General features: G+C 42.9%; 2 protein-coding genes across 2 annotated transcripts; one reads left to right on the top strand and one right to left on the bottom strand.

Annotated features, from left to right (window-relative positions):
* The first annotated feature begins 261 nt into the window (after positions 1-261).
* Positions 262-11,708, top strand: supt3h (SPT3 homolog, SAGA and STAGA complex component). Its single transcript, XM_055865086.1, has 12 exons — positions 262-368; positions 1,162-1,256; positions 1,756-1,840; positions 2,073-2,159; positions 2,392-2,485; positions 3,962-4,098; positions 4,217-4,292; positions 4,382-4,494; positions 10,660-10,764; positions 10,914-11,039; positions 11,113-11,205; positions 11,336-11,708. Exons 2-12 carry the CDS (start codon positions 1,165-1,167, stop codon positions 11,375-11,377), a joined length of 1,050 nt encoding a protein of 349 aa, XP_055721061.1. The 5' UTR covers positions 262-368; positions 1,162-1,164; the 3' UTR covers positions 11,378-11,708.
* Positions 11,709-12,191: 483 nt separating this feature from the next.
* LOC129813000 (cell division cycle 5-like protein) lies at positions 12,192-21,658 on the bottom strand. Its single transcript, XM_055865085.1, has 19 exons — positions 21,449-21,658; positions 20,942-21,045; positions 20,616-20,777; positions 20,392-20,519; positions 19,636-19,735; positions 18,844-18,970; positions 18,670-18,761; positions 18,392-18,536; positions 17,973-18,167; positions 17,681-17,829; positions 16,993-17,161; positions 16,723-16,887; positions 16,541-16,621; positions 16,292-16,426; positions 16,108-16,212; positions 13,642-13,839; positions 13,474-13,536; positions 13,186-13,335; positions 12,192-13,075 (listed from the first exon to the last, which is right to left on the bottom strand). The coding sequence occupies exons 1-19, from the start codon at positions 21,491-21,493 to the stop codon at positions 12,968-12,970; spliced, it is 2,421 nt and encodes an 806-aa protein (XP_055721060.1). The 5' UTR covers positions 21,494-21,658; the 3' UTR covers positions 12,192-12,967.
* Between the last annotated feature and the right edge of the window lie 3,294 nt (positions 21,659-24,952).

The following is a 24,952-nucleotide window of genomic DNA, read 5'->3' as shown; positions in this document are numbered from 1 at the left end:
ATACGTATTTAAGTATTGTTTAAAAAAAAGTAAAAAGAAGGGTTAAACAGCACACACCGAGTCTCTCTCTCTCTCTCTCTCTCTCTCTCTCTCTCTCTCTCTCTCTCTCTCTCTCTCTCTCTCTCTCTCACACACACACACACACACACGTCAGGCAGGACTTCGCACAACCTCCATAAAACAGGCCAAACTATTTTTGTCAGCTGCTGTCCACCAGGTGGCACAATTAGCCCGTGACAAAATCAACATTGCTGACGTCTTTCACTGTGCGACAAAACGTCAAAAGCAGCTTATCCAAGTGCAGCAGTGGTTTGTAAAGAAACCAATGACGAGGGACAAATAATATTCTACTAAATCGTTGAATCACGGTAAGATTGCATTATTCTAACACCTTCTAAAGACATTCAACTAGCCCACTTTACTATTTGCCCGTAACTTCAATTTGAGTGGTTCTGGCTGGGTTATGGGAGAAATTGACAGACCTGTTTACTAGCTGGAGAATGGGAGTGTGTGTGTGTGCTTGCGTGTGTGCGTGCGCTATACATCCTCTCTCTCTGTCTGTCTACAGCCACAGGTTTGAATACAGGAACGAGTGTCCTACAGGATTCGCTCATGCAAACACTGAGAAAGGGGAGGGAGAGGAAGGCAGTGGTTAAGAGTTAAGCCAAGCAGCGAACAAAAACAGTCAAATCCATATTGTGACAATAGCAACAGCTGATTTGCCTGAGCTCAATTCTGGTTGAGTGACTCCATCCTGTTCTTTTGTTTACCGCAGACCACTGTGTGTGTGTGTGTGTGTGTGTGTGTGTGTGTGTGTGTGTGTGTGTGTGTGTGTGTGTGTGTTTGTTTGTAGACCGTGTGTTTTTGTGTATAGCTGTTTTTCGGTGTTACCAAATACATGTTTGTGTAACTGTGGTGTGTGTTTAGGCTACTAGTTCATAGAGAAACTGACTTGAAATATTACGACTGAGTCAACACACCCAACAACTTCAGTTAATAAACCGTATGTGCCGATGTAAATGTATTTTATAGAGTTGACATGTTTCCCTATGCAATGACTATGTAATAACGATTATATCTGTTCTACACAGTAGCCTATATTTCTATCATAAAGTGTTGTAATGTTGTCTTCTTGAACACGACCCTGGGGTGTGTGTGTAGGTGATGAGCAGCAGTCCCATGGCAGGCTCTTCCAGCTCAGCAAGGGACCGCCCACCCACACGGACCAGCTTCATCCCCGAAATACAGAGCATGATGTAACTACACACACTGAGTCAGATTGCCCCCAAAAAACACACACACACAGGTAGACATATAGATCCACTTACCCCAGTAGAGGTTGTGTTGACTCGGGCTGAAAAGGCTGTTGGATGCCATGACAACAGTGTATCACAGAGTAACCAGCTAATTTCAGCAGTAGGTTGACCGTAGTGATGAAGGGTCGTTGTGTGGTCGGGTCCTGGTCTGCCACGCTAAGACGGTCTGCGTTGTGGTTCTGTGGTCCTGGAGCGGTGTGTGTGATGGCGTTCGGACCACAGCGTGGTCGCCATACTCCCTTGCTCCACCCTCATTCGACGAACCACATTGATCTGACTATGACATCACTGCCGTCACACACTCACAGACACTCAGGTGTTCAACCCAACCTTTGCATAGAGATACACCACATCCCTCAACCTCACCTACTAGAACAGAGCCTGCATCCTGTGTCTGTGTGTGTTTCTAACCCGTCTCGTGTGTGTGTGCGTGTTCTAGGTTTGCTCTGGGAGATGCTCGCAGACCCCTACATGAGACTGCTGCTCTGGTGGAGGACATTGTACACACCCAACTCATCAACCTGGTAACACACACACACACATTTTAGTCCCTGTTCTCTCTCTGATACTGACAAACCTTTTCAACTACGAAACAGTAGCTTATATCACTCCTCTCTTCCCTTTGTGTGTGTGTGTGTGTGTGTGTGTGTGTGTGTGTGTGTGTGTGTGTGTGTGTGTGTGTGTGTGTGTGTGTGTGTGTGTGTGTGTGTGTGTGTGTGTGTGTGTGTGTGTGTGTGTGTGTGTGTGTGTGAGAAGCTACAGCAGGCGTGTGAGGGGGCGGTCCTTAGAGGGTCAAGGGTCATCTCAGCTGAGGACATCCTGTTCCTCATGAGGAGAGACAAGGTCCACACCAGCTATATACACATGTACACCATACACAGACACACCATACACTCACACTATTTTCTGCCTGCAATACCTGTAAAGTACTGATTTCATCTGACTGGCGTTAACTAGAAAACCGGAGGCCTGTAGTATTATTTTAGACTACATCATATTTTCTCTCTCCCATCACTTTCTTTTCCCCTTCTCTCTCCCATCACTTTCTCTTCATCTTCTCTCTCTCTCCCTACAGAAGAAGGTGAGGAGGTTGTTAAGGTATCTACAGTTCAGAGACTACAAGTCTAAAGTGCTGAAAACCATTGAAGATGAGGAAGCACTGGAGTCAGGTACTTGACACAGTACATGTAAAGCAAAGAAAATCCCATGACTGAAACTTAAGTGGATCTCAGATCTATTGTCTGGGGTCAAGTTATCCTCCCCTTTTATGTAAAAAGTTTGTGACCATCATACTTTTAAGGAAAGAGGATCATGTTGTATATGTATTAAACTGCACGTTTGACCAATTTCAGTCCATTTGCTTAGGAGGTCTGGGGTCCTCCCTGGAAAAATGTTATGTAGAAGGACTGAGAAGCTCAGTTCTGGTGACTTTTTAAAAGGACATTCTACTCTCACATTAATGAAAATAAAATTATGCTGACACCATCTAAAATATAATTTCCACCTCCTGAAGTGGGCCCAAAAACATATTGGTAAAAATGTTGTTAAAATTATATTGGACCAGGCATATAGCCTATGCATGGCCTATATTATCAGATGTGCTATTAGTAATAAGCATTATCACCTGTAGCCCAACTGATGAAGCATAGTTGCTATAAAATGTACATAGGCTGAAGCATGGGGTTGGTCCATCTGCATTTACCCCATTGGACACAACATCCTGATTGCTATTATTAATTATTATTATTTTATTATAAATATATAAATAATTATTTGTTTTTATTTACCCGAAAAATCGTATTTTTTTGTTTGTTTTTGTTACAAAGTATGGCATTTGCCTTTTTAAGACGACATTGCCCCTTTAAGAGCTCTGTTGCGCAACTGCGCCTAAAACCAAGCTTGAAGCTGCATTTGTAAAAGAATGCCAGAAGGAGTAGAGAAATAAACGTGGTAGCAATGTAGAACTATCTTTCTTTTTTCCTCTTTTTTTTTTTTAAGGCCAAAACTGCTTTAAAAAATATTTTCCCGCGATTGCATTAAGAATGGTTGTGCATTGACTGCTTGTCAGAATAATGTTACATGTTTCCCTTGAATGCGCCTCGAGATTAATATTTTTCTGGCAAAGAACACAACAATAAGCCAACTATGTAAACTATTCTTCTATGGGGTTGTCTGATTTTGTTTTAAAAACAACATTAAATGGCAAAAATAGTAGCAGTGAAAAGTTTCATCCTGAGTGATAATTTTGCCAGCAGCTACAGTGGGCGAGCTACACAACTCTGTCTGAGTTGAGCACTGCTGTGGTGCACATTATACACTATGTCATTCCCTTCATCTGAACATCAGAGTGTCATCAACAATCATGCATGTCAGTTCAGTGCACACAGCTTAACAGAGAAAATGTAATATTTGAGAACATATTTTGTAGAACACACTTGCTTCTGTCAGTCATTTCCAAACCAGCCCCATTTACTGATCTCAAAAAAGGACCTCTTCAGAATCCATATAATGGGAATCCGTCCCAGTGACGGGTAACTTTAACCCTGCCTGAAGACTTGTTAGCTTCCAGTACTCCCAGAGAGTGCCTAGACTTTAGCTTAGAGGGCTAACATTGTCCCCTCTATCTCTCACTCACACACTACTAGATAGGTGGGTTGTTGCCGGGAGTAACAAGCGCCAGCGGCTAGCAGGAGACTTCTTGTCCTGGGTGGACCAGACGGGAGAGTTCCTGTCCCTGTCTGACAACCAGGAAGTAGATGACGTCAAACTGGAACGACTGGAGGTCAGAACACAGACAGACACACATACACAGTGTGTTAAAGTGGTATCTGGGTAGCAGCTCCCCTCAGTGATTATTAACTCCTCTCTCCACACTCTCTCATTACCTCTCCTCTCTGTAGAGGTTGGAAAGACAGACCAGAGGGATGGACAGTGCTCAGTACAGTGAGTTCTGTGAGAGTCGGCAGCTCAGCTTTGGTGAGTAACACTTCTTCTCCCAACATTTAATCCCTGACTCAGTCTCTGATAGATGTTGTGTGTGTGTCTGTGTTTGTGTCTGTGTGTAGCTAAGAAGGCGTCTAAGTTCCGAGACTGGCTGGACTGCAGCAGTCTGGAGGTGAAGCCCAACACTGTTGCCATGGAGATCCTGTCCTATCTGGCTTATGAGACCACCGCTCAGGTATGTGTGTGTGTCTACCAGACCACTGCTAGTTAAAGAACTAAGTGTCCCACAATTTAAAAAAATACTGCGGACTTTACTGTAGTATTCACTGTAGTGTTTTTTAAGACTGTAGTATTCACTGTAGTGTTTCTCTAGTATACTATAGTATTCAATGTCGTGTTTTTGCGGACATTAATGTAGTATACTGTAGAATTTAGTGTCATTTCTTTTACAGACGTGACTGTAATATATACTATCATATTCACTGTAGTGTTTATTTTGCGGACATGACTGAAGTATACCATAGTATTCACCTGTAGTGTTTTTGCAGACTTTACTGTAGTATTAACTGTGGTGTTTCTTTTGCAGACAACTGTAGTATACTAAAGTATTTACCCAGACTTTACTGTAGTATTCTTTGTAGTGTTTTTGCAGACATGACTGTTGTATACTATAATATTCACTGAAGTGTTCTGGCAGACATGATTTTAGTATACTATATGATTCACTGTAGAGTTTTTGTAGACTTTACTGTAGTATTCACTGTACTGTTTTTGCGGACCTGACTGTAGTATACTATAGTTTTCATTGTAGGGTTTATGCGTAAATGACGTTAGTATAATGGTCGACCGATTAATCGGAATGGCCGATTTAATTAGGGCCAATTTCAAGTTTTCATAACAATCGGAAATCGGTATTTAATTTTTTTTTTTTTACACCTTTATTTAATCTTTATTTAACTAGGCAAGTCAGTTAAGGACACATTCTTATTTTCAATGACGGCCTAGGAACAGTGGGTTAATTGCCTCGTTCAGGGACAGAACGGCAGATTTTTACCTTGTCAGCTCGGGGGATTCAATCTTGCAACCTTAGAGTTAATTAGTCCAACTCTCTAACCACCTGATTACATTGCACTCCACGAGGAGCCTGCCTGTTACGCGAATGCAGTAGAAGCCAAGGTAAGTTGCTAGCTAGCATTAAACTTATCTTATAAAAAACAATCAATCAATCATAATCACTAGTTAACTACACATGGTTGATGATATTACTAGTTTATCTAACATGTCCTGCGTTGCATATAATCGATGCAGTGCGTATCGTTGCTCCAATGTGTACCTAACCATAAACATCAATGCCTTTCTTAAAATCAATACACAGAAGTATATATTTTTAAACCTGCATATTTAGCTAAAAGAAATCCAGGTTAGCAGGCAATATTAACCAGGTGAAATTGTGTCACTTCTCTTGCGTTCATTGCACGCAGAGTCAGGGTATATGCGACAGTTTGGGCCGCCTGGCTCGTTGCGAACTAATTTGCCAGAATTTTACGTAATTATGACATAACATTGAAGGTTGTGCAATGTAACAGGAATATTTAGACTTATGGATGCCACCCGTTAGATAAAATACGGAACGGTTCCGTATTTCACTGAAAGAATAAACGTCTTGTTTTCGAGATGATAGTTTCCGGATTCGACCATATTAATGACCTAAGGCTCGTATTTCTGTGTGTTATTATGTTATAACTAAGTCTATGATTTGATAGAGCATTCTGACTGAGCGGTGGTAGGCAGCAGCAGGCTCGTAAGCATTCACTCAAACAGCACTTGCCTGCGTTTTGCCAGAAGCTCTTCGCTGTGCTTCAAGCCTATCAACTCCCGAGATTAGGCTGGTGTAACCGATGTGAAATGGCTAGCTAGTTAGCGGGGTGCGCGTTAATAGCGTTTCAAACGTCACTCGCTCCGAGACTTGGAGTAGTTTTTCCCCTTGCTCTGCATGGGTAACGCTGCTTCGAGGGTGGCTGTTGTCGTTGTGTTCCTGGTTCGAGCCCAGGTAGGAGCGAGGAGAGGGATGGAAGCTATACTGTTACACTGGCAATACTAAAGTGCCTATAAGAACATCAAATAGTCAAAGGTTAATGAAATACAAATGGTATAGAGAGAAATAGTCCTATAATTCCGATAATAACTACAACCTAAAACTTCTTACCTGGGAATATTGAAGACTCATGTTAAAAGGAACCACCAGCTTTCATATGTTCTCATGTTCTGAGCAAGGAACTTAAACGTTAGCTTTCTTACATGGCACATATTGCACATTTACTTTCTTCTCCAACAATTTGTTTTTGCATTATTTAAACCAAATTGAACATGTTTCATTATTTATTTGAGGCTAAATAGATTTTATTGATGTATTATATTAAGTTAAAATAAGTGTTCATTCAGTATTGTTGTAATTGTCATTATTACAAATAAATTTTAAAAAAATCGTCCGATTTAATCGGCATCGGCTTTTTTTTGGGCCTCCAATAATCGGTATCGGCGTTGAAAGATCATAATCGTTCGACCTCTACTGTAGTATACTGTAGTATTCACTGTAGTGTTTTTGCAGACTTTACTGAAGTATATAGTATTCACTGTAGTGTTTTTGCAGACATGATTATAGTATACTATATGATTCACTGTAGAGTTTTTGCGGACATAACTGTAGTATACTATAATATTCACTGCAGTGTTTTTGCGGACATGACTGTAGTATACTTTAGTATTCACTGTAGTGGTTCTTTTGCAGACAAAGTTGCAGTATACTATAATACTCACTGCAGTGTTTTTGCGGACATGACTGTAGAACACTATATGATTCACTATAGTGTTTTTGCGGATATTACTATAGTATTCACTGTAGTGTTGTTGCAGACATGACTTTAGAATACTATAGTATTCACTGTAGTGTTTGTGCGGACATGACTGTAGTGTACTGTAGTATTTACTTGTGTTATTGCTGACTTTACTGCTGCATACTAGTATTCACTGTAATATTTTTGTGGACAAATCAAATCAAAGGTTATTGGTCCACAGCAAGTAGGGACAACAGACTGGGATAGGGAGAGATTGAATATGTCCGTAAACACTCCAGCCAGCTGGTCTGCACATGCCCTAAGGACGCAGTTTGGGATGCTGTCTGGGCCGGCAGCCTTGCGAGGTTTAACGAGAACGATAGCTCACACTCCTTGTTAGAGGCGGAGGCCCGCCTCTGCGGCTCTGTGTTTTCCTCAAAGCAGGCGAAATAGGTGTTTAGCTTGTCCGGGGGGAAGGTGTCAATGTCCACGACGTGGCTGGCTTTCCCTTTATAATCTGTGACTTTCTGGAGTCCCACAGTGCCTTCAGAAAGTATTCACACCGCTTGACGTTTTCCACATTTTGTTGTGTCACTGGCCTAGACACAATATCTCATATTGTCAAAGTGGAACTATGTTTTTAGAAATTTTTACTAATGAATTAAAAAATGTAATCTGAAATGTCTTGAATCAATAAGTATTCAACCCCTTTGTTAAGGCAAGCCTAAATAAGTTCAGGAGTAAAAATGTGCATGGACTGATCTGTAAGTGAATACTATAGTAAACTAGTCTTGTCCACAAAAACACTACAGTAAATACTACAGTATACTAGTCATTTCCGCAAAATCACTACAGTAAATACTACAATACTACACTGATGCCCGCAAAAACACATTGAATATTACAGTAAAGTCTGCAAAACACTACAATGAACACTATAGTATATAAATATAGTAATACCACAATATTTAGACCTTAGTATGCTAAAGTATTTTTTAATGTGGGTTAGCTGTTAATGTGTAACATGTTTTAACTAGGATCACAATAGAAATAAATGTTCAACTTTCTTGTGTTATTTTTGACAAATTTCTAAATCATTGTATCCATATTTGTGTTTGTATTGTGTTTTTAAATAGTCAAATAAAATCAATCAATCAAGGGATACTACAGTGTGGAGTATTCTACACTATACTACACATTTATATAATCTCAGCAAAAAATGAAACGTCCTCTCACTGTCAACTGCATTTATTTTCAGCAAATTTAACATGTGTGAATATTTGTATGAACATAAGATTCAACAACTGAGACATAAACTGAACAAGTTCCACAGACATGTGACTAACAGAAATGGAATAATGTGTCCCTGAACAAAGGGGGGGTCAAAATCAAAAGTAACAGTCAGTATCTGGTGTGGCCACCAGCTGCATTAAATACTGCAGTGCATCTCTTCCTCATGGACTGCACCAGATTTGCCAGTTCTTGCTGTGAGATGTTACCCTACTCTTCTACCAAGGCACCTGCAAGTTCCCGGACATTTCTAGCGGGAATGGCTCTAGCCCTCACCCTCCGATCCAACAGGTCCCAGACGTGCTCAATGGGATTGAGATCCGGGCTCTTCACTGGCCATGGCAGAACACTGACATTCCTGTCTTGCAGGAAATCACGCACAGAACGAGCAGTATGGCTGGTGGCATTGTCATGCTGGAGGGTCATGTCAGAATGAGCCTGCAGGAAGGGTACCACATGAGGGAGGAGGATGTCTTCTCTATAACGCACAGCATTGAGATTGCCTGCAATGACAACAAGCTCAGTCCGATGATGCTGTGACACCGCCCCAGACCATGACGGACCCTCCACCTCCAAATCGATCCCGCTCCAGAGTACAGGCCTCGGTGTAACACTCATTCCTTCGATGATACACGCAAATCCGACCATCACCCCTGGTGAGACAAAACCGTGACTCGTCAGTGAAGAGGACTTTTTGCCAGTCCTGTCTGGTCCAGCAAAGGTGGGTTTGTGCCCATAGGCAACGTAGTTGCTGGTGATGTCTGGTGAGGACCTGCCTTACAACAGGCCTACCTCAGTCCAGCCTCTAAGCCTATTGCAGACAGTCTGAGCACTGATGGAGGGATTGTGCGTTCCTGGTGTAACTCGGGCAGTTGTTGTTGCCATCCTGTACCTGTCCCGCAGGTGTGATGTTCGTGATGTTCCTATGCAGGTGTTGTTACACGTGGCCTGCCACTGCAAGGACGATCAGCTGTCCGTCTGTCTCCCTGTAGCGCTGTCTTAGGCGTCTCACAGTACAGACATTGCAATCTATTGCCCTGGCCACATCTGCAGTACCTCATGCCTCCTTGCAGCATGCCTAAGGCACGTTCACGCAGATGAGCAGGGACCCTGTGCATCTTTCTTTTGGTGTTTTTCAGAGTCAGTAGAAAGGCCTCTAGTGTCCTAAGTTTTCATAACTGTGACCTTAATTGCCTACCTTCTGTAAGCTGTTAGTGTCTTAACGACCGTTCCACAGGTGCATGTTCATGAATTGTTTATGGTTCATTGAACATGCATGGGAAACAGTGTTTAAACACTTTACAATGAAGATCTGTGAAGTTATTCGGATTTTTACGAATTATCTTTGAAAGACAGGGTTCTGAAAAAGGGACGTTTCTTTTCTTTCCTGAGTTTACGAAGCACTACACGATCGAGGGGGAACCTCAGAGGAAATCCCTGCCATGAGGTCCCCAAGGACAGCACGTTAAAATAAAAACAAAGTTGACAAAGCTAACAGCTACCCGTAAACCTAGCTAGGAGTACAATTGATAAAAAAATCTAAAGTCAGCACTACTTGATCGAGGGATACTACAGTGTGATGTATATTATTCTACACAGTATACTACAAAATGCTATAGTAAGCACTACACGATCGAAGGTGTCAGAGAAAGCCCCTAAAAATTGTCAAGACTCCAGCCATCCAAGTCATAGACTGTTCTCTCTGCTACTGCACGGCAAGCAGTACTGGAGCACCAAGTCTAGGTCCAAAAGGCTCCTTAACAGCTTCTACCCCCAAGCCATAAGACTCCTGAACAGTTCATCAAAATGCTATTTGGACTATTTGCATTGACCCTCATTTGTACGCTGCTGCTACTCTCTGTTTATTATCTATGCATAGTCACTTTACCTCTACCTACATGTACATATTACCTCGACTAACCTGTACCCCTGCACATTGACTCTGTACCTGTACCCCTTGTATATTGCCTTGTTAGGGTAGGAACATGCACTGTATATATATAATACAGTATAATACAAAATTTAAAGTCACCACTAAACGAGCGAGGGATACTAAAATGTGTAGTACAGTATACTAGAACATTCTATAGTAAGTACTACATGATCGAGAGATACTACAGTGTGGAGTATGCGATTCTACAGTATACTACAGTTTACTGCAGAATTCTATAGTAGGTACTATAGTGTTCTATAGTAAACTGTAGTATTTTTTTATTTGGGCTGTATTGTTGTTCTGTTTGGATTACAATATTCACTCCCTCTCTTTCTCTCTCTAGCTGGTAGATCTGTCTCTGTTAGTGAAACAGGATATGACTCCAAAGACAGACCCCTTCAGCCATGTTGTGTCTGCCAGCTTCATACACTACCACAGCAATACAGAGGTAAGTTAACACACACGCTCCTCTGTTAGCCAGCTAACAGGAGTAGCAGCTAGCTAACTTGCTATTCCTACTGGCCGCTCAGTTAAAACATGTTTTCTCCCTTCCATCTCTCTACCTTCCCCCTCTCTCTGTCGCTATCTCTCTCCCAGGTAAAGAGAGATCCAGAATCTCCAGAGACCACGCCCCCCTCCACTCCTGGCTCATCCCACTCCTCTAAGCCCTCAAATGGAGGCTTGGGATTGGACAGTAAGACCAGGCAAAGGAAACGCAAGAAGGTCTGTTAAAATAGTTATTTTGTTTGTGTTGCACAGCTTGTGTATACCGTGTGTTAAAGTGTGTGTGTTTCAGAGCTCAGCAGTGAGTGGTGTGGAGCCTCCCAGTGGAGCCATTCAGCCCTGCCACATCAGAGAGGCCATCAGACGCTACAGTTACAGACACACGGTACACTCATCTCCCTTTCATTCCTCTTCCCTCCCCAACTTCCTATATGCACTGTAGGACTGTCCTCTCACAAAACAAACTGGTTGGAAGTAATCAATATAACAAACATGGTCCCTCTCTCCTCTTCCAGAGTGCTAATAGGGGGAATGGGATGGCGTTCCTGGCCTGCTAAAGGCAGAAGAGAAATGGTTCGACAGGCTGTTTTTTTATGATTTGAGATTCTTACCATAAAGACAGACAGCAAGTTATCTATTTCTGTTGAAGCCCAGACAACTTCCTGTCATGTGTCACTTACTCTGCGTTTACACAGGCAGCCCAATTCAGATATTTTTCAGATCTGGTTGGTTAGACCAATTAGTGAAAAAAATCTGAATTGGGCTGCCTTTGTAAATGCAGCCTTAGTGTCCGGTTCATTTTTTTTTTTGTTGTCCACATTCACTCACAATGATTATGCATCACTGGTTTATATAAAAAGTTGTCTTTAATAAAGCTATTTGATTAGACTGACTCGGTTATTCAACACCAACCACATTTCCATCCAGTTATGATGCCATACTGAATAAAAATAATCTTCATGACAGCTGTGATGGAAATACAGTCTGTTACAATTTTATAAATGCCGACAGAATTTGTTCGTTCAACATGGTGGGATCTTTTTGTCAGTACAATGATTTATGCGAGATATGGTGGCAAATAATATTAAAACCATAATGAAGTCATGTGAACAACATGGTGTGTGGTCCTCCCACTATGACTTGGGAAACCTTGCAGTTTATTAAGCTACAGCTGAAATAAGTTATGAACTTCACAGGGTGGTGAAAGTGCAGTGATCTTGATGCTCCATTCCAATAAATATTTAGGGTCTTATTCTGGTGACGATCGATGCTTGACTGCCGTTTCACAAATTAAAATATTCTCGTTCTTATCCACAACAATCTCATGTAGACTAGTGAGCTGTTGGCTAGAGCACACGTGTCAAGACCAGAGTAGGTACATTTGGTATTTAATGCAACAGTTTGTGACAAAACTATCAGAGTTGAAAATGCAATGGAAACATTAAAAAAATTCTGTACATGAAAACTTAAACAAAAAAAGTACATTGTGTGCACTGTCATCAAGCACTCTTTTTTTTATCCGCAACAAGTCCATTTGGGGGAAGAATTTGCATGAAAATCTCACCAATTGGATGGAAAGCTAGCTTTCTGTCAATATGGCATCTTCCAACACATATGTGAACTGTAGGAAAACAGATTATCATCCAATAGCCCTGAAAACACTGCTAAGAACAAGTTTCTCTGTACATTTCATAGGCCATGCTTTTTGAGGCACTTTGCTTTTACTGGTATTTCCAGAATTATCCACTAGGTTTGCTGCAGGTAGAAAATCCTAGGGGCAGACAAACACCACATACAGCAAACAGGTCTTAGGGAGAAATCAGATTTGTATTGATAATTTATTCCAATGAAAAGACACATTCACCAGAGGAAAGACCAACACGAGGCAACTACTGGGCATGCTCTAAGCACTGGACCATGACATCAATATGACATGAAGAGGCAGAGCTCCAATAGATCATTCACTTGTAAATATGTTTACCTATCAACACACAATTAGACAGCGAGACGAGGGTCACTATGATCCTGTGTTTGAGCAGACACTTTCTCCAGTATGTGTGCATTTGCTTAACATGTTTTTTAATATGTGTTAGTGATTTGTGTGTGTGTATAGAAAGCATGTATGGGGTTTCTAGTAGGGGTGTGTGTTAGTATTTAGCAGACAGCAGAGCTTCTTTCTCCAGCAGCAAGTCTCCATATCTCTGCTGAAGCTCCTTTTCTCTCTCCTGCTGTCTCTCCACGTCCTCCCTTAGAGCCTAAAGAGAAAATGAAGTCCAATAAACAGGCCGCAGTTTGTGTCAGCTGATAGTGTGTGTAAATATCTGGTGTTTGTGTGATATGGCGGGGTGTGTGAAAGTATGTGTACCTCTTGTCTGCGGGGTATCGCTGTGTCTTCTTGTTTCTTCAGCTCAGTGAAGGTGTGGAGCTCCGTAGCTGCCTGCTCAACCTGCTCCCACAGTTCACCATGCTGCTTCAGTAGACCTACAGCACGGGACTGGTACCCTCCTAGTAACACCTACACACATACAGACATATCCCTGCTAACACAATTCTTCACCATGCTGCTTCAGTAGGTCTACAGCACAGCAATGGTACCGTCTAGAAACATTTTGAGAGACATACAGAAAGAGTATAGGTCAGTGCTTATAGTCACCTTGAGACGACGCTCCAGACGAGCAGCGCGACGGGCCTCACACGTCATGTGGCCTCGGTTGATCTAGGAATACACACATCATAAACATGTGGTATACATCATGAGTTACCTATGGCCCAGCAGCTTCTAGTGTAAAAAGGACATGATAGCGTGTGTATGTGGTCTCACCTCTAGTTTCTTCTCCAGGGAGTCTATGCGGTCCTTCTTGGAGGCCAGGTTGGCCCTGGTGTAGCGGCTCTGGGCGGAGAGGTACAGCACCTGGCCGTAACACTCCTCCCACACCTGGCTGTAGGCCTCCATGGACAGGTCCCCATGACCCATACCTGCCTTCACCACCTCCATCTCCTGGCTCAGCAACTCACTGGCCTGCGGGGAGGGGAGAAGTCACAAGCACTATTATTTACACATCTCACACAAATGTCCACATTGCGTGGACAAAGTTACTCTACTCTGTAGGGATTTTATTTTATATAATATATATTTTTTAAACGTGTATCTGGATAGTCGAAAGGTCAATGCAATCCGGGGATGTCCCTACCCTATACCCAACCTTAACCGTACCATTTTAAATGTCAACTTCAATGGGGTAGGGATGGTCTCTAGGATCCCAGATAGCATGGACCATAGTGGAAATGCTATTCATTTTTACACTCTTGACCAATCAAAATGACCAAAAATGCACATGGCAGAGGTAAAATGCAGACAGACTGCTTTTCTCTGTAGTTTTGGCGAACAGCAACAGTGAAAGAAAATTATGAATTTAGAACAGATTCTGATCCAACAATGTTTTCTGGTGAGTATTTTGCATTGATCTCAGGTCTTGTAACTCTACCTACATGTACATATTACCTCAACTAACCGGTGCCCCCGCACATTGACTCTGTACCGGTACCCCCCTGTATATAGTTTGCTATTTTACTGCTGCTCTTTAGTTACTTGTTACTTTTATTTATTTTTCTTATCTGTATTTTTTTTAAACTGCATTGTTGGTTAGGGACTCGTAAGTAAGCATTTCACTGTAAGGTCTACAACTGTTGTATTCAGCGCATGTGACTAATCAAATTTGATTTGTAGAAACTCCATTATGTGGACGCCTGTAATTGCCATTCGAAGTGGGAAAAACAGCATACTGATGTCTGGGCAGACTGGAGGGCCAAATGGGCAGCTGTAACTCAATGCACCATTATAAAACCTACATTGATAACAAAGATATAAACACAACATGTAAAGTGTTGGTCCAATGTTTTGCTGAATTAAACATCCCAGAAATGTTCCATACACACAAAAAGCTTTATTTCTATGAAGCATATGAAGAAGCTGATTAAGCATGATCATTACATAGCTGCACCTTATGCTGGGGACAATAAAAGGTCACTTTCACACAATGCCACAGATGTCTCAAGTTTTGAGGGACTGTGCAATTGGCATGCTGACTGCAGAAATGTACAACAGAGCTGTTGCCAGATAATTTCATGTTCATTTCTCTACCATAAGCTGCCTCCAACATCATTTTAGATAATTTGACAACCGGCCTCACAACCGCAGACCACGTGTATGGCGCCGTGTGGGCAAGCGGTTTGCCGATGTCAACGTTGTGAACAGAGTGCCCCATGCTGGCGGTGGGGTTATGGTATGGGCAGGAATAAGCTACGAACAAAATTGCATTTTATCAATGGCAATTTGAATGCACAGCGATACCGTGACGAGATCCCAAGGCCCATTGTGGTGCCATTCTCCACCCCCCATCACCTCATGTTTCAGCATGATAATGCGTTGCTTCATGTCGCTAGGATTTTTATGCAATTGCTGGAAGCTGAAAATGCCCCAGTTCTTCCATGGCCTGCATTCTCACCAGACATGTCATCCATTGAGGATGTTTGGGATGCTCTGGATCGACAGCATGTTCCAGTTCCCGCCAATATCCAGCAACTCCATTGAAGAGGAGTGGCACAATATTCCACAGGCCACAATCAACAGCCTGATCAACTCTGTGAAGGAGAGTTGCATCACGCTGAATGAGGCAAACGGTGGTCACACCAGATACTGACCGGAGTCACAACCCTACCTTTTTTTCCCTTAAGGTATCTGTGACTAACAGATGCATATCTGTATTCCCAGTCATGTGAAATCCATAGAGTCGGGGCCAAATTTATTTATTTCAATTTACTGATTTCCTTACATGAAGAGTAACTCAGTAAAATCTTTGAAATTGTTGCATGTTGCATTTATATTTTTGTTCAGTATACATTCAAAAGATAGTGGTTTTATTATATTAAGAATTTCTAATGTCATGGTATATCCTTGTAGGTAACAATATCACAAGGATCATTTCAAATGTAATTTAGACAAATCTTTGTCATTGTTTTTTTTTAGGCCTTTTTAAAACAAATCTGAAAATGAACTCAAGTAAGTCAATACTAACGTCCGTTCGGATATTCGATTAACCGTACCCATCCCTAGTACTCCATCTAGACAGTGTCCATCTTTCCTATTCCTAGACAGTTTTCCTATTCATTTTAGGATTGAGGCATACTAAAACAAGACTAAAACACAGCAGATGGAGACCATGACATTGCAGGGGAAACAGGTTGGGAAACACTGGATAGTAGGGGTGTGTGTGTGTGTGTGTTTTACATGTGCCAGCTCCTCATTGCTGATTGGCTTGTAGGGGTGTCTGTCCAGGTGGGCGATGTGTTCTGCGTTGTTGGAGGTGGAGGCAGGCCCTCGTTGTTTGCTGCGCTGTGGTTGGATAAACAAAGTACTTTAGTTCTGCTCCAAACGCAGCCCTGTGTGTGTTTATGTATGTGTATACACCTACCTGTTGGTTGGCTGGTGGGTGGTGTAGACAGTCAAAGTGCAGCATAGTGATCATCTCCTTCTTGAGCATCTCCTCAGCCTGCTGCAGTTCTGACAGAGGATCTGTTCCCAACGGACGCAGGATAGACTCATTCACCTACACACACACACAATTCTGCATTAGTTTTGTCACTAATGCTGTAGCCGGGAAGGGGAGGTGATGCAGCACTTGAACTCTTGTGTGTGAGAGAGTCACACTGTGTGTGCTTACCTCTGATGGTCTAGGTAGAATCCTCTGTACAGCAGTGTGTCTCAGCTTCAGCTCTTTCTCCTGCTCTGCATCCCGGGCAGCCTGCAACACACACACAAAAGGGGATAGTTACAAAAGGGGATAGTCAAGAGTAGAGCTTTATATGAGTTGTATGCATGTGGGTCTGTGTGACCGAGTGTTACCTGTTTGCGTAGCTCTATCTCTGAGGCATCCTCCATGTATCCAGTCTCCGTCTCCATTTCCTCCAGTTCAGTCTCTGCGTTTTCTGGTAGAACGATCTCAAAGTCGTTCTTGGGGATCGGCAGCGACATCAGACCCAGCTTCAGCTGCTCCCTCGACTCTCGTTGCTACGCACATACACACAAAATAAAGTTACACACACAGAAAATAACGTTATACATACACAAAAACGAATTCGAAACAGTAGCCATTTCAATAGTAGTTTGTGTTACCAGATGTCTAGCGTAGGCAGGGTCTGCTAGTTGTTCCTCAGTATTGATGTTGAGTTTGTCTCGTAGAGGGGTGCGCCCAGGGGTTAATCCAGGGGTCACAGTACCCGGTCCTTTAGGGGTTAACGCTCCCTGGGGGGTCATACCGCCCTCAGACCCTGGACCCGGGGTTCTACAACAGCAATAGTGTGTGCCACTAGTCAGTACAGAATTAGGTGTGTGGGAGAATGGATGGCATGTTAATTTATTTTACCAGGTAAATTGACTGAGAACACATTCTCATTTACAGCAACGACCTGGGGAATAGTTACAGGGGAGAGAAGGGGGGATGAATGAACCAATTGGAAGCTGGGGATGATTAGGTGGCCATGAAGATATGAGGGCTAGATTGGGAATTTAAACAGGACACCATGGTTAACAACCCGACTCTTGTGATAAGTGCCATGGAATCTTTAGTGACCACAGGGAGTCAGGACACCCGTTTAACGTCCCATCCAAAAGACGGCACCCTACACAAGGCAATGTCCCATATCACTGCCCTGGAGCATTGAGATATTATTTTTAGACCAGAGGAAAGAGTGCCTCCTACTGGCCCTCCAACATCCAGGGACCGACCAGGACCAACCCTGCTTAGCTTCAGCGGCAAGCCACCAGTGGGATGCAAGGTGGTATGCTGCTGGCGTGTGTGTACCTGAAAGGTGTGGTCAGTACAGTATTCGGTGTCTGTACTGCCTGTCTTTGGGGTGTGACTCCTGAGAAGTCACTCTGGTGGAGAGGAGTGTTCAGACCTCCTTTCAGAGGAGTGTCTACGTTAGTTAGAGCCATCAGGTTCTGGGCCTCCTGCAGAGAGAGAGAGATGTTGTCAGAGGTATTGTATTGGCATTAATTTGATGTTATGATTCACATTGAATGGTAATATGTACCGTGGACAGCTTTCTTCATATACCCTGAGACAGAGAAAAAGGGAGAGTGACTGTGTGTACCTGTAGTATCTTGTCCTGCGCAGCAGGGGTCTTGGGGGTGCGTAGCCCAGTTGCCATGGCGCTGTTGGAAAGGCTGTATTCTGACAGTAGGGCTGAGGAGGCGGAGTTAGTGATCCCAGATTCCTCAGCGGTCTGACGAGCCACTTCACTGGCCTGACCCAGCTTAACCACCTCCTCCAGCTCCGCATCAGAGATCTACACACGCCAGACAGCGTCAGCCAGACAACATCAGACACGCAGTCAAACTTCACTGGCCTGACAAAACTTCAATACTTCCTGTAGCTATGCATCACTTTATCTTGGCCAGGTCGCAGTTGCAAATGAGAACTTGTTCTCAACTAGCCTACCTGGTTAAATAAAGGTGAAATAAAATAAATAAATAAAAATCAGAGATGCACACACACAGTCAGCGTTGTTACCTGTGGTGCAGGCAGCACCAGTTTGCTGCGTTTCTTGGTGAACTCCGCTACTCCGCTGGTCTGGAGGATGGCTGACGGAAGATCACTTTCCTTCTTCTTCTTGATCTTCTGTCTATCCCTCTTCCTCTCCCTCTCCTCCTTCTCACTGAGGACACACAAAGTCAGGCACACAGCTCTCTCCTCCTCACATTCAAACTGTCAAATTATCCCATCTATAAACGGCCCAATCAGATCATACTTGTGGCATTCGTCAAGTTGGGTGTGTGTGTGTGACTGACTTGCGTAGCTCTCCGTCCAGGTGTTGTTGTCGCAGGCGTTTGAAGTTTGGTTCCAGACCTTCGTAGAGCTCCATGCTGGTGTCATAGAAACCCTAGAATCATAATATAATAACACTTAGCCCCAATAATACACACCTCACACACACGTTGATGTATGTGTATGTAATGTGTTACCTGAGAAGGTTTCTTCTCAAAGGGAATCTCAGCATTGTAGTCCACTCCTCTCTTCTTCTTCCTCTTCTTCTGAGCGTCGATGCCTGCTGCCCTCAACTCCCTGCGCTTCTGTAGAGCAGCCAGTCGTCTGGGAGTGAGGAGAAAGAGAGGGCGTGTATGTTTGTCAGGGTTGAAAGTTTTCTTGATTTGGTGGTAGGCATTGAGGGGATTCGATTAAGATGGACCGGGTTGCAACGGGCTATGAACATGCAAAACCGGTGATGGACACACGTCCTGCTCAAATTGAACAGTAATCTGCGCCACTCGGTCATGTTGTCAACAAGGCAGAATGATGCATTGTTCAGAAACATATATCTCTATATATATAAATGTTTGAATTCTCAAACTATTTTTCATTGGGAAGGCAAAATAGTGTTATGAAAATAAATCACTTTGCATGTGAAAACAGAATCCTACTCATTACTCCACGTGCTTAACCTACATCACTTTTGTTTTGAGACAACGCTGCCACCAGCCAGAACGGGGCGCGGGGCTCACGCCTGAAGGCAGCCCAGTTCCAAAATGAATGCAATCACTTTTCACCCGGTGTAAACTACACCCACGAGGCACCAGGCCAGCTTAATCGAGTACCCTCACTCTGAGAGCAAATTCAGAAATGTCTGTCTGAAAGTTATGCTGAACGTTATGCAGTTCACAAATGACAAATCCTGCATTTGTTGTATTTACATGACACAGCTCTTATTTGAAACACACATTTGTGCTGGTGTGTAAAAGGTGTGTGCCTGTATATACCTGGCCTCCTCCAGCTGTTTCTCTCTGGCCTTCCTCTTGGCTTTCTTGCCCTGAGTGTTGGCCAGACGAGCTCTGGCCTCGGACAGCATCTCCAGCTCATCTATACACACAAACAGAAACACACAGTCAGGAATAGCTGGTTTGGTCTTATTTATTTAATTTTAATAAACCATGCAAGTTGACTGAACAGCAACGAGCCGAAGAAGCATTGCACCAATTCTTCCTTTGGCCGCCTCTCCTTCCAGTTCTCTGCTGCCAATGACTGGAACGAACTGCACAAATATCTGAAGCTGGAGACTCCTACCTCCCTCACTAACTTTAAGCACAAGCTGTCAGAGCAGCTCACAGATCACTGCACCTGTGCATAGCTCATCTGTAAATAGCCCATCCAATCTACCTCATCCCCATACTGTATTTATTTATCTTGGTCCTTTGCACCCCAGTATCTCAACTTGCACATTCATCTTCTGCACATCCTACCATTCCAGTGTTTAATTGCTATATTGTAATTACTTTGCCACCATGGCCTATTTATTTCCTTACCTCTCTTATCCTACCTCATTTGCACATGCTGTATATAGATTTTTCTACTGTATTATTGATTGTATGTTTGTTTGTCCCATGTGTAACTCTGTGTTGTTGTATGTGTCAAACTGCTTTGCTTTATCTTGGCCAGGTCGCAGTTGCAAATGAGAACTTGTTCTCAACTAGCCTACCTGGTTAAATAAAGGTTAAATAATAAATAAATAAACGTACCTTCGTCCATGTCCACAGGGTCAGGCCTAGCGGGCTTGGTTTCAGGGTTGGGGTCGATCTCTCCAGGCTTCAGTTTCCTGGGATCATCAGCTGTATCCTCCTCATTGTCCCTCTGGGCTGCTTTGTCTCTATACACATACACACACCAAGAAAATGCATAAGAACATGGACGCCAAGAGGTCTTCTCTGAACACAGAGAGAAAGTGTTTTTGCGTGGGTCTTACAGTAGAAACTCGTAGTGCTCCAGACACTGGGCAGCGGTGCGTCCTATGATAGGAGCAATGGTCCTCCACTGGGTGGGCATAAGCTTGGCCAGGTGGAGCAGCTTCTCCTCTTCTTCTCTGGACCACTCAGTTTTCTTAATGCTGGGATCCAGCCACTCATACCTACACACAAAAACAACACATTAGATACACACAGAACTGTATCCACACACACTCACAGACCCCACTCAGTCTTATTTGGGGCTCAGCTTATCATGCATGCCACACACACCGGTTTTAACGTCAGAGAGAGAGAGAGAAAGAGACAGACACACACACACACACACCAGCGGGCTTTGCACTGTTTGGCAGACTTGCGGTGCAGCAGGGAGGCAATACGAGACCACTGGTTCTTCCCATATTTCATCACCGCTGCCTTCAGTATCTCATCCTGGGAGAAAGAGGGAGGATGTAATATTTTATTGATTAATTAATTGTTCACTGATCCCCGAGTAAAATTCAGTTTCAACTGCAGACAACTATAATTTAAAGACGGCGTTAACTAGTAGATATTACTAGTTAGTTAATGCCAACTAGCTAACGTTACATTGAAGTTCAGCTAGTGAGCTATTACGACTAAGGTTAATGTTGTTAGCTAACTAGCTGACTAGCCAGCTAATGTTAGCTAAAGTGATGCAGTGAATTACATGCTGTCGAGTAGCTAATTCAGTGAATGCATTTACATGGTAGATCATTAACCTGGAGTTGACTTAGTTAACTAAAAAAAATAGTATTTTAGTTGGAAGCTAGTTAGCAGCAGACGTAAGTTACTAGCGTTAGCTACGCCAATTTACCTCGGTGTTTCGCCATACACCCCCCTTGATCATGATACGCGGCATCTTGGCTGTTGTGTTGCTACCCTTCAGGTAGTAACTATAAACAAATAACCAGATACCACAATTTAAAACAATAATACGAAAAGTTAGACATAAAATTGAACAAGGATTTAAAAACGTGTGTTTTCAACATCGACAAAAAATCAATATGGCGACCACCGGAAGTGCGCAAAGTATAGTCAAAGACTTGTATAACTTAACCAAGATAGACCACTGCCCGTCGTTTCACATGCAAACAAATTAGTATATTTTTTTTTTTAACAAGTCAGTCAAGCTAATTAAGAACAAATTAAGAACAAATTCTTATTTACAATGACGACCTACCTAAAGGGGGACGGAGGCTGGGATTAAAAATCAAAATACAGGACAAAACACATCATGACAAGAGACACCACAACACTACATAAGAGAGACATAAGACAACAACATAGCATGGCAGCAACGCATGACAACACAGCATAGTAGCAACACCACATGACAATAACATAGTAGCACAACAACATGGTGGCAGCACAAAACATGGTACAAACATTATTTGGCACTGACAACAGCACAAAGGCAAGAAGGTAGAGACTACAAAACAGTTGAAGTCGGAAGTTTACACACACTTAGGTTGGAGTCATTAAAACTCGTTTTTCAACCACTCCACAAATTTCTTGTTAACAAACTATAGTTTTGGCTTGTCGGTTAGGACATCTACTTTGTGCATGACACAAGTCATTTTTCCAACAATTGTTTACAGATTATTTCACTTATATTTCACTGTATCACAATTCCAGTGGGTGAGAAGTTTACATACACTAAGTTGCCTGTGCCTTTAAACAGCTTGGAAAATTCCAGAAAAGTATGTCATGGCTTCAGAAGCTTCTGATAGGCTAAATGACATCATTTGAGTCAATTGGAGGTGTACCCGTGGATGTATTTCAAGGCCGAACTTCAAACTCAGTGCTTCATCATGGGAAAATCAAAAGAAATCAGCCAAGACCTCAGAAAAGAATTGTAGACCTCCACAAGTCTGGTTTATCCTTGGGAGCAATTTCCAAATGCCAGAAGGTACCATGTTCATATGTACAAACAATAGTACACAATTATAAACACCATGGGACCGAGACCACACAGCTGTCATACCGCTCAGGAAAGAGGCGCGTTCTGTCTCCTAGAGAGGAATTTACTATGGTGCAAAAAGTGCAACACAATCCCAGAACAACAGCAAATGACCTTGTGAAGATGCTGGAGGAAACGAGTCCTATATCGACATAACCTGAAAGGCCGCTCAGCAAGGAAGAAGCCACTGCTCCAAAACCGTATAAAAAAAGCCAGACTCCAGTTTGCAACTGCACATGGGGACAAAGATTGTAATTTTTGTATTAATGTCCTCTGGTCTGATGAAACAAATAGAACTGTTTGTCCATAATGACCATCGTTATGTTTGGAGGAAAAAGGGGGATACCATCCCAACCGTGAACCACGGGGGTGGCAGCATCATGTTGTGGGGTGCTTTGCTGCAGGAGGGACTGGTGCACTTCACAAAATAGATGGCATCATGAGGGAGGAAAAGTATGTGGATATATTGAAGCAACATCTCAAGACATCAGTCAGGAAGTTAAAGCTTGGTTGCAAATGGGTCTTCCAAATGGACAATGACCCCAAGCATACTTCCAAAGTTGTGGGAAAATGGCTTAAGGACAACAAAGTCAAGGTATTGGAGAGGCCATCGCAAAGCCCTGACCTCAATCCTATAGAAAACTTGTGGGCAGAACTGAAAAAGTGTGTGTGAGCAAGGAGGCCTACAAACCTGACTCAGTTACACCAGCTCTGTCAGGAGGAATGGGCCAAAATTCACCCAACTTATTGTGGGAAGTTTGTGGAAGGATACTTGAACATTTGACCCAAGTTAAACAATTTAAAGGCAATGCTACCAAATACTAATTGAGTGTATGTATACTTCTGACCCACTGGGAATGTGATGAAAGAAATAAAAGCTGAAATAAAAAATAAATCATTCTCCTATTATTGTGACATTTCACATTCTTAAAATAAAGTGGTGATCCTAACTGACCTAAGACAGGAATTTTTACTCTGATTAAATGCCAGGAATTGTGAAAAACTGAGTTTAAATGTATTTGGCTGAGGCGTATGTAAACTTTCGACTTCAGCTGTACATCACGTGAAGCAGCCACAAAAGTCAGTAAGAGTGTCCATGATTTAGTCTTTGAATGAAGAGGTGGAGATAAAACTGTCCAGTTTTAGTGTTTTTTGCAGCTTGTTCCAGTCGCAGTGAAATGAAAAGAGTGACCCAGGGATATGTATGCTTTGGAGACCTTTAACAGAATGTGAATGGCAGAACGGGTGTTGTAACCATTTATTATTCTAATCTCTTTTCTGATATTTTCTTAAAACTGCATTGTTGGTTAAGGGCTTTTAATTAAGCATTTCACTATAAGGTCTACTACACCTGCTGTGTTCGGTGCATGTGACAAATACAATTTGATTTGTATGTGGAGGATGAGGGCTGCGGTAGGTATCTCAGATAGGGGGGAGTGAGGCCTAGGAGGGTGTTATAAATAAGCATCAAATAGTAGGTATTGCGACGATTATACAAAGATGACCAGTTTACACAGGAGTATAGAGTGCAGTGATGTGCCCTATAAGGAGCATTGGTAGAAAATCTGATGGCCGAATGGTAAATGGACTCCCGAGTGGCGCAGCGGTCTAAGGCACTGCATCTCAGTGCTATAGGCGTCACTACAGACCCTGATTCGATTCCAGGCTGTATCACAACCGGCCGTGATTGGGAGTCCCATAGTGTGGCGCACAACTGGCCCAGCATCATCCAGGTTAGGCCATCGTTGCATTTCGCTACTGTAACGAGTATTACCGAAGGTGGCCTTCCTTCCTGTTCGAGTGGCGCTCGGCGGTCGTCGTCGCCGGTCTACTAGCTGCCACCGATCCTTTTTTCCTTTTCGTTTGGTTTTGTCTAATTGATTTCACCTGTTTATTGTTTGGTTGTTAGGGTGGTGTTATTTAAGTTCGTTTAGCCCGTTTATGTTTGTGCGGGCTTGTTTCTCTGTTTGTATCTGAGGTTGCTATTTTCATTGGGGTTTTTCCACAGACTGGATTTATTTTCCAGTTTTGGACTTTATTCAAGTTGGAGTTTTACGCCAATGTTTTTGACGTTACCAGTTGTATTTCTGGTTGGACATTAAAAAGTGGTTTTCCCCGTTACCTTTGCTCTCTGCGCCTGACTCCTTACCTTTGTCCTCATCGAGTGTAACAGAAGCCCGCACCCTAAAATGGAGCCAGCAGGAGCAGCGACCACCCCTCTCCCCACGATGGAGGAGAGAGTCCTTCATCACACGTCCATCCTTCATCGCATCGGATCAGCTATGGATCTTATGATGGAGAGGATGGATCGTTGGGAGAGGAGTGGTCTCCCTACTAACCCACCTACCCTCCCTCCAG

This window comes from Salvelinus fontinalis, chromosome 16, assembly GCF_029448725.1.
Source record: "Salvelinus fontinalis isolate EN_2023a chromosome 16, ASM2944872v1, whole genome shotgun sequence".
NCBI classification, from domain to species: domain Eukaryota; kingdom Metazoa; phylum Chordata; class Actinopteri; order Salmoniformes; family Salmonidae; genus Salvelinus; species Salvelinus fontinalis.
This window is presented reverse-complemented; position numbering and strand designations above follow the sequence as displayed.